This window comes from Biomphalaria glabrata, chromosome 5 (genome assembly GCF_947242115.1).
Source record: "Biomphalaria glabrata chromosome 5, xgBioGlab47.1, whole genome shotgun sequence".
NCBI lineage: Eukaryota > Metazoa > Mollusca > Gastropoda > Planorbidae > Biomphalaria > Biomphalaria glabrata.
This window is the reverse complement of record NC_074715.1, coordinates 42,420,373-42,431,385: the sequence shown is the minus strand read 5'-3', so window position 1 is coordinate 42,431,385 and position 11,013 is coordinate 42,420,373. Positions and strand designations below refer to the sequence as shown.

Sequence of the window (11,013 nt, the reverse complement as noted above, 5' to 3'; positions counted from 1 at the left end):
TGACTTTTTTTCTGAAACAAAAAATTACTTACTGATATGTGATTTGATATTGAAATCTATTGGATGTCCCAAAACTATAACTCGTTCACTTGCACAGTTTGGATCTGCCTCAAGCTCATGTCCATTGGGAACTGACCGATACACCTAAGGAGAGTTTTAAGATTCTATGATTAACTCTTAAATATTTTATTATATACAAGGATATATGACCAAAAAAAAAACAACAAAAAAAAACATTGCAAAAACTTTCTAATTTGAAGAAATAAATATTTATGTCTTTTTTTTTGTTTAAGTCTACATACCAAGCAATCTGCAGATTTTCTGAGATCATCTACACGACCTGCTATCATGTACAGATTATTATTTTCTGTCCAGTTAGCATAGCATTGTAGAATGTCCGCTGTGAAGAATATAAATAAACAAATAAATAAATCATTATTAAAATAATATAAAAAGGTAAGAACAAGAGAAACAAAAATGTATGTAGAATGGAAAGTTTATATTGAAAAGTCTGGTTAATTATAATAAGAATCATGATCTTTCATATGGATCTCATCGACCTAAAGTCTTTGTGACTGTTCTTTAAATCTTCTTCTGTTCTTCAATTCTGTACTGGTCACTTATGTTATCAAAATAAAATTCAACATGGACACACCTGTTTCACTGCCAACACACTTGGTGTCCACCACAATCTCAGAATCCCTGGAACATCCGATTTCCAGGCGTCCACTACAGCTGTTCTTCTTATGAACATAGTTAAAAATGCCTTTGACTGGACATGGCCGTGGTGGGGAATCAAAAGCTGTAAGAGATCATAGGAAATTAAGACAAACAAGATGATAAGCATCTATCATAACAGAAGCAAGAGGATACGGTATGCATTTATCAAAACATTAACACTATGATGTGTCAAAACAGAAACAAAATGATGTGTGTTTGTCAAAACTCAAACTACAGTCTGTCAAAAGACTTTACATTCTTTAACTCGATATTATTATTCATTCTTGATAAAACTTAAATTAAAACTTAAATTTCATTCATCACTCCTCTTCATCTTAATATTCTGGAACTTTATAATACGAAGTGATTACAGAGACAGTTTGTGTGGGAAACACAAACTCAAAATCGACCCCCTAGTGGTCCACCCAGGCAGGTAAAAAGGAAGGTATCAATATTTTCAGAAAGAACATCAGAATTAAATTCTATCAAAGACAAATGACATAGAAGAATGGAGAAAGAAGTTTGACAGATCTTGTGTGGTGCCCCAGCGGTCCAGCAGACCAAAGGATAGGTGAAAGTGAATGTGAAGTTAAATGTGAACCTGGCCTAACTAATGTCTTATAATGAATATCTAATTGTTTTGTAAAGTGTCAATCTCTTATTCAAATCCTAAAAAAAAAAAAAAATGTCCTTTCGTTAAGTGTACTATGGCCATGGCACAGCACTGCAGTTCACATGATAATATGAAAAACTACTTATTAATTGTTGTTATACATTATGTCCATCCTATATGCATACTAAATAGATTTTTTCTCTTAAAAAATAATCATTATTTTTGGGTAAATGTAGTAGTTAGTATGACAGAACTTACATAACGTAACAAAAATGTTAAAAAAAAATGGATTTTCACTATCTTTTCTAGTTTACGAGATCTAAACGGGACGGACAGACATTTCACACAAAACTAATAGCGTCTTTTCCCCTTTCGGGGGCCGCTAAATAATCAAAACTGTCGCATCGGGAAAACGTCCTGCTTCGAAGTAGCAGTAAAATACGTTTATGTGGTTAAAAGTTGTGATTTTCATGCATTATTCCCCTTGACTTGATGTTTGAGAACAAAGCCCTTTTTTATAAAAAGCATTATGAGTAGAAAACAATTATTGTTATTATTTTTGCTTTTGTATATCGCATCATCTTCCATGATTCTAGAACATGCTCAGTGTGAATTGGTCCGAGCTCTTTTGTGGACATGTTGAGGGAGGTGCTCAGCAAATAGGCCTACAACTCAGCTCTAGACAAATGTCGAATAAAAAAAAATCCTTAGTCTAGATCAGAATTTGAACTCAATCCCCCCAGTTAGTTAGATAGGCCACAAATTAGCTTAGTCTGGTACATTGAGAACAAAAAATGTTAGCCATTAATAACTTAAATGTATCTAGACTTAGGTGATATAGGTGTAGATATCTAACCTACTGGTAACTTTAACATTCGCCCTACAGATCCTAGACTCTGGATTCTATGTATCTACTAGGCCTAGTAGATATAGACCTACTGGTCTAGTAACGTATGCATTCGGCACAAAGATCCTAGACTTGAGATTTTCTTGTTTTGTTTTACACATTTCGGACTTTCCTCCAAAAATGACGCCGAGGCCTACACTTAACCCAAACACCGTTCAAGTGGGAGGTCATGACTATTAAACAAGCAAAATATATTTTTAAAAAACTTAAAAAAACAAAACAAAACAAAAAAAAACACAATACTTATCTAAAGGAAGAATTTTTTAAAAATCTCTCAATAATGTAGAAGTTATTTCCATTTTCCGATATCAAACAAAAAATATTTAATTACAAATAATTTATTGACTAATTAGTAAATTGATTCATGTTTTGATATGTACAATAAATAACTGTTTAAAGTATCAACTTGATCCGAGAATGCGCGTGGGAGAAATAGCGTGCACAATTATCTAAGGGGACAAAGCACTACAAATTTAGCCATATCTGTGAATACTAAAGGATTCATTGCCCTTGTTGTTATCAAACAAAATAATTAATTACCAGTAATTAATTAACTTTTTTATTGCTTCATGTCTTGTCTACGACAATGAATAATTGTCCAAAGTTTTAACTTGATCCAAGAATGGGTGTGGGAGAAATAACATGTACAAAGTTTTTAACCAACAGACAGACAGACAGACATATAAGGTTTGTAAAAAAAAAAGTAATCATGTTTACAGATACGATGTTCTATTCACAATGGAAGACGCACTTTAAAAAAAAAAAACTCATTTTATAGCAGACGACAGGGTTATTTAAAAAAACAAACTAATGCGCATTGTCAGTGTGCGCGATTTCCCACTATTTATGAACACGGAACAAAAGAAACATGTTGGATCAGCTGATTCGATTCGGAAAACAAATTACCGAAATGGACAGAATTTGAAAAGAAACATGGAAATTTTCTGCGAACGCAAAGGTCGAAAAAAAAATGAAAGAGGATTAGGATTAGAGACGAGGTCATAAATCCGTATAAAATGGATAGAATCCAACCAATGAGACAGCCGAACGTAAGATCATACAAGACAAGAAGGCGGAGGGGGGTGGGGGGGGGCAGGATGACCAGATTAGAAAATGTTCTAATGGACTCAATGGTCGCACACACACACACAAAAATCAATGCAATTAATCATGAAGATGTTCGTCCTAATGGAAGACATAAACAAATGAAACAAAGAGCGATTGTTGGAATGTTTAATGTCAATGTTCTTTAGGAGAGCACTATTTACACACGAGTTAAATTTCTACACAAATAGTTCTAAGTCCTACGTTTTTCCACAATAATTTTCTGTATAGAAAGAGATGTGGCTTTAGCTTATTTCTTCCAGGGTAATGTTAAACAAAATGCTACAAACTTTTTTTAAATTGACGAGTGAAGATTGTTTGTTCAAGTCGTGCACATTGGCTTTTGGGTAGTACCGTATACTGTGGCTGTTGAAGTAATGTTAAGCTACTTTATATTTCTTCTTAAAGTATCTGAATAGATTCTAGGCTCGATCTACATGCATATTTTTTTATACATATATATATATCATGGGGTTCCGTTTTCAACTATTGTAAAAAAAAAAACAAAAACGCAAACTAAAACTCTATGGCTATATTACAAGGTCTTCCTTCCATTACCAGGAAAAAGAAGAAGAGGCAGACAGAATGCGATGGAAAGGCCTATCATTGAAAGAGGTTTTATCCAAGGCGAAAGAAGGAGTGGAATGGAAAAAGATGGTAGACAAATCTCGCATGATACCCCAAGGGATATGTAATATATATATATATACACACACACACACATTTACAAATAGAAATATAGAATGTGTGTGTTTATGGACATTAAAATATCAATTTTCGGAAAAAAAATTGATATAAGGGATTATTAACCTCAGTGGTAGCGATATAGGCCTAAGTTATTTTGAAGTAAAACTCTGCGGCTGGACAATATATAATTACAAGGAAGTATATGGGATTTCGAGAAGATTAAATGCAAATACTGTACAATACTTTGCTTGAAGTTATTTATTTAACAGCAACATATAAATAATTCTTTAAAAAAAAAAGCTTATCTAAGGAGAAGAACTCTATATACTGTAGAAGTTATTTCCTTTATTCAATATCGAGCACCATAATTACATACCAAAAATTAATGGACTAATCGGTTAATTTTAAAACTGATTCTTGTTTTGCTAGGTACAACAAAAAATTATTTAACCTGATCTGAGAATGGGTGTGGGAGTAATAGCGTGTACAATCATCTAAGGGGAACCAACCCTACATGTTAGGATGGCTGCCTGGTCGTGCGGTTTGCACGCTGGACTGTCGTTCAGATTTATCGATGGTCCCGGGTTCAAACCCTGCCCGCTCCCATCCCCCGTCGTCCTGCGGGAGGTTTGGACTAGAAAGTAATTATCTTCAACTCTGAAGGAACATCCGAAACATGTAAAACATTTTACAAACATGTTATGCCATATGTGTGAATAATGAAGGATTAATTTACCTTGTTGGTATCAAACAAAATAATTAACTTACAGTTATTTATTAACTACTGAGGTTTTTTTTTAATGTTGATTCATATCATGTCTACACCAATAAATAATTGTGCAAAGTTTCCAACTGATCCGAGAATGGGTGTGCGAGAAATAATGTGTAAAAACTGTTTGACAGACAGATAGAATGACGGACAGAGTGAGTTGATATAAGCTTTGTAAAAAAAGATGTGTATGTGTCAGTATTTGAGTCTGTGAATGTGCGAGTTCTGACCACTGTTTCCTCCTTGAGTCTAGATTGCTAGCGACTCTTGGATGGTGGAGAGCCTCGCTTTCAGAACGAGATGAAATCAATGGGAGAAACAGAAGCCAAAATAATCTCGTCTGCTTGGCCCGTGACACCTGAGCCTAAACTAACAAATATCGATTACTTCCCTTGACTGACTGGCCAGGTACAATTTAAAACTACAGGGTAGAAAAAATCTGAGAAATACATCTGAAGCTAATTTTGAAAAAAAAAAAAAAAAAAAATTAGATCTAATTCGCAGACGTTACCATGTTTGTTGTCATGTTTGTTTGTTGGTTTGTTGCTACTTACTTGGGAGTCCTCATATTGAGTTTTGTTTTATATAAAATACACTTACGTTAGTTTAATTACTATCGGGATTTTCTAGGACGTATTTTAAAGAATCAATGTTGCTATCTAAATGATACAAATTAGTTTTGTGCTATATGCAAGAGAGTTTTTTAAAACGTATAACTTATGAACACTTCGTATATTATATTCCTTTCACCGGATACACCAAATAGCTTGCTATTTATAGTTATCCGCCATAATTGAAAATCTCCACTTCATAAACTTTTGAAAAGCAATATAGGCCTTGAAACGATACCTTAAATAAAAGGTTATAATTTCGATTCTTTTTTATCAGTTAAGGTAACCAAATGTTATTTTACTACATTTGTTCCTATAAAGAAAATCATATTTTTCTAATAAAACCACTATTTAACATTTAACGAGAAGGCTTTGTTTTACAATACTACTAAATATAAAACCTTGTAATTTGGAACTAAAAGGATAGTTCATGTTTAGGCCTAATATATTCATATATACTAAAACAAAAAAAAAAAAAAAAAAATATACAGGAAAATTATTATGGCGGAAATATGTTTAAAATTGATTTCAGTCAAATCCAACACTGAGTGATGGGAGGAAGTAGGGACCCAAATTTGTGTCTGATGGGAGTCTAAAATATGAATATTTTTAGCACATATGTCACATTGTGTACTGTCTATTTCTAGCTACAAAGCCTGTCTACTTTGAAAACCTCAAATACCAAAGAGAACCTGATATGAAAATAAATCTAAAAAACAGTTTGGAAACTTTAAAAAAATCCATTGTTCCACTTAACAGAGCCATGTCATGAACATTTTGAGTTATTGGTCCCGTCGTGGTCAACCAAACGGTCAAAATGAAGCCAGAATAAGTGGACGCATTTTGATAAGCAATAACACCCAACCTTGTCCCACGCTCTCAGGCCCGCCATTAAAGCCCAACCAGGGGAAATGGTTAAGTGACCTAACCACCTGCTGACCACTTTGTCCAACCACTGTTTGCCTAGGCCGAACTACTTCCAGATACGATAACGTCTGGTCCACTTACCCTGTCTACAGCCATTATGTTTGCCAATAATTTCCCCCTCCATTCTCAATTATCGGAAACCAATAGCCGACCTCTACATATTTTTTTCCCTGGTCATCTACGACGGGATGATCTTGGAGAAAGAGCGGGAAAAAAGAAGCATCCTAACCTATGTTAGTCCATAACATTTATGTTACAATCATTTCCTTCACAGAGTCTCGGTATGAGAGCTCTTCTGTCTTGAAGGAAAGTAAAATAAGACAATAGAATTGTGGGAAAAAACAGACAAGCTGACAAAAAAATAACAACAAGAGATTTTGAGCCTGATCGCATCGAAAGCTTTAAACACAAATGTATTTATGTAGGTTTTAAAAAAAATAGCTATCGGAGATTTCAAAAACTTGTTTAAATTGTTAATGGACCATTTAGTAAATTAAAGTGTAAGCATAAAGCTACTTTATCATAAAGTTGAGTGGAGATAATCTCAAATTCCACAATCACAAGTAGCGTTCTTTTTAACGGCCCCCGAAAGGGGAAAAGACGCTATTAGTTTTGTGTGAAAAGTCTGTCCGTACGTACCGTTTAGATCTCGTAAACTAGAAAAGATAGTGAAAATCCGACATCATAATATTTTAGTCCATTCAAAGTTCTGGTGCAACGGCTACTTTTTTCTTTTCTAAAAGAGAAAAATCTAATTTTTTAAATCACTTATGCAAGCAGTTTTTTCATAAAAATAAACTACTTTTACAACTATTCACTATTTATAGTAACAAACAAGGGAGGCTCTTTAGTAGGGGAGATTACCATTTGCCATATTTTTAACACCATAGCCATAGGACACTCAACGAAAGGACATTTTAAAATTTTTTTTTAAAGGATTTGAGTAAGAGATTGACGCTTTACAAAACAATTAAATCAATTACATATTCATTATAAGACATCAGTTAGGCCAGGTTCATATTTAACTCACATTCACTTTCACCTATCCTTTGGTCTGCTGGACCGTTGGGGCACTACACAAGATCTGTCAACCTTCTTTCTCCATTCTTCTATGTCATTTGTCTTTGATAGAATTTAATTCTGATGTTCTTTCTGAAAATATTGATACCTGCCTTTTTACCTGCCTGGGTGGACCACTTCGGGGGCCGATTTTGAGTTTGTGTTTCAACACCAACTGTCTTTGTATGTTACTGTAATGCTGTACGTCTATAGCTGTTAAAACTATTTTGATTTTAACTAGCGACGTAACACACAAAAATTAGCCTATTAAAAGCGTTATCAATTTTTTTTTAAGGAATTACAACTATTTTGGAATACCGTAATCACACTGAGCACAGTGGTCACCTAGAACTACAAAACCGGGAAAAAGGGTAGGGCAGTGAGTTAATTGGCCTCTAAGGACTGAGAGGCTTATCACAAATGACTGTGAAAGACATTAGACATAATTACATTGACCGTTGCAGATATTGTCTCCGATTAAATCAACACAATCGACATGCATACTTTTCTTGCATTTATTTCAACCGATATTCAACCGAAGTTTAAGCTAAATAAAGGAATGTCGGATATTTAAATTTTACAAGTGACAGAGATGGAGTTGGTTATCGGTTGGTAGCCATTGCTTTTCAGAAATTCATTGTATAATCAATCATGGGCTAAGGTATTCATCGGAGTTGGTTGAACGCAATATCAATGTCAATTATGTCTACAGAATGGGTCTGTTAATATTTTCTTCTCTTAGACCCCATGTATTGATGATCCGTGCTGTGGCTAGTTTTTAGCATCCCGGGTTCAGTTTCAACTTTCTATATAAAATCCCTTGTGTTGTTTTAAAGTTTATTGAAGAGCTTCTGTGAGTTTCTGCTTCCTAAAGATGGAGATTCAATGTACTACCATGACATATATAGCACTACCTTCTCTGGCTTATCAAGCTAGGCGACAAAGGCTCTAGTCATCATTCCCATGTTTAAACTTATCTACTCTGACTGCATCTTGAACAAAGGACTAACATCTATCTTCCAAACCAATTCAGTAACCAATATCTGACGACTGTTAGTTCAATCTATCATCATGTGACATCATTTTTTAAGCGTCTTGAATTTCAGTTCAAACTGAGACTTCTTTTGTTTTCTATCTTAAACTAGACGTGTTTGGGACAGTTGAAATTCAGGACTCAAAAATATCTATATATATCTATATATATATAAAATCTCTTCAAAGTTTGCATTTAAGTTTTAAGATATAAAAATAATATTGAGATTCTAGTAACAATGATGCTCGACTTATGTTTTTGGTTATATGTAGAAGTTATATTTTTAGAATTGTGTTTTTTCCCCTATTCCAATTTCTTGTGTTACTGAGAAGAACTTCATAACTAGCAGGTGATACCATGGAACATCGATTTTTTTTTTAACCAGGTTTCAGGGGATGGTGCAGTTCGAGGGTTGAGTAGGTTGGAGGGGTGGGGGGGGGAAGAGAGAGAAAGACAGAAGACGGAATTATAGAAAGAAAAAAAAAAGGTTGATGACTTTTGAGACGAGTACTTTGTAGAATAATAAGAAGCCTTGGTGAAATGTGAGTGGATGATGGAAGACCGTCTCCCCCCCCACCCCAGCCCTCACTTATCAAACCACACACAGGCGCATGTTCACACGAACACGTCTGGAAACTACAAGCACACCTGCGTGCTTCCCCCCAAAAAACAGCTGAACTCCCAGCATTAGCAGTTGGGATCAATACTTTGGTTTAAGAAACAAAAATGAAATATAAACACAAACATAGCCTACACTTCAAAGAAAACGACTCGGGAAAACTGAGGACCGGAAGTATAAACATATTCTACAAATAGAAACATATTATTAACATATAAATATAAAGATATTATATAAATATTATATTATAAACATATATTAACAATAACTTTTAGTTTCAGTGTAGGTAATATTTACAGAGTACTTAGTAATAAATGTACATGCAAATTTTATAAACTCTATATATCTATAACATTTTAACGAAATACTATATTTTGTCACTGATTATTTGAAATTCCAAATACAGCCTACATAAATCTTAGAAAGATACGTTTGTAAGACTAATTGACCTACTTTGAAAGGTAAATGTCAAAAGAACTATTTGTTGTACTAGAGTGCTTTGTTTGTAGGAAAGTTTTGTCAATAGAAAGGTTGCAAAGCACGATGCTTCAGTAACAGTAGGTCATGCCTTTTTTTCTTCAATTCATCAATTCATCTATGTAATGTCCCCCCCCCCCCACCTTGTCCTACAATTCATCTAGGTAATGTCCCCCCCACCTTGTCCTACCATTCATCTATGTAATGTCCCCCCCACCTTGTCCTACAATTCATCTAGGTAATGTCCCCCCCCCCACCTTGTCCTACAATTCATCTAGGTAATGTCCCCCCACCTTGTCCTACCATTCATCTAGGTAATGTCCCCCCCCACCTTGTCCTACAATTCATCTAGGTAATGTCCCCCCCACCTTGTCCACCATTCATCTAGGTAATGTCCCCCCCCACCTTGTCCTACCATTCATCTAGGTAATGTCCTCCCACCTTGTCCTACCATTCATCTAGGTAATGTACCCCCACCTTGTCCTACCATTCATCTAGGTTATATCCCCCCACCTTGTCCTACCATTCATCTAGGTAATGTCCCCACCACCTTGTCCTACAATTCATCTAGGTAATGTCCCCCCACCTTGTCCTACTATTCATCTAGGTAATGTCCCCCCACCTTGTCCTACCATTCATCTAGGTAATGTCCTCCCACCTTGCTCTACCATTCATCTAGGTAATGTCCCCCCACCTTGTCCTAGAATTCATCTAGGTAATGTCCCCCCACCTTGTCCTACCATTCATCTAGGTAATGTCCCCCCACCTTGTCCTACAATTAATTTAGGTAATGTCCCCCACCTTGTCCTACAATTCATCTAGGTAATATCCCCCCACCTTGTCCTACCATTCATCTATATAATGTCCCCATCGTCTCCTGACTCTAAGCTCTATTGGAAGTTCCTCATTCACGACCCTTTAAAAAAAAAGACATAAAATTGTTTCATTTCCTCTCATTTTTTTAAACTAATATTTTAGTCACACGAGGAGCAAAGCCGCAATTCCTTCTTTTGTTTCCCTCTAACCGGAAGTCTAAGCCATTACAATGTCTTCATAAACCGGAGACTCTAACAATAGGATTCATTTGGAGTCTGTTTCTCCGGGCAGGTTTTAATGAGACTGACTTTTTTTGTTCACTGGTCATTTTCCAAAAGATAAATGATTAATGACGAAGTGACTGTCCAGGAGTGACTACTCGCGTTTGCTAATGAAAGCAAGAGTTGTTTTCTCTTGCTAGCTTCTTTTATTACCAACGCTAAGAACATGATTTCTACACCAGAATGTACACAGCTCCCAGAGAATGTTGTTTTGCAATAAACATTCATAAATAGGAGAAAATGAAGGCAGGAAAGATTAAAATGAGAAGCATTGTATATTGAAACTTTCAGTCTTTCTTCCTCTACTGCCTTCTCACTATCATATTGTAGAGTTCAGATGACTCCTAGATCTGACATAAAACTACGTAGTGGTTTCCATTTCTTCTTTCC

At 35.1% G+C, this 11,013-nt stretch overlaps 1 protein-coding gene across 1 annotated transcript in view; it reads right to left on the bottom strand.

Annotated features, from left to right (window-relative positions):
* Positions 1-11,013, bottom strand: part of LOC106062903 (uncharacterized) — a 327,773-nt gene that overhangs the window by 5,234 nt on the left and 311,526 nt on the right. The window contains exons 13-15 of the mRNA XM_056030660.1: positions 656-802; positions 303-400; positions 33-144 (exon numbers count right to left, since the gene is read on the bottom strand). Coding sequence (XP_055886635.1) covers positions 33-144; positions 303-400; positions 656-802 — 357 coding nt within the window. The remainder of the gene's footprint in view (positions 1-32; positions 145-302; positions 401-655; positions 803-11,013) is intronic.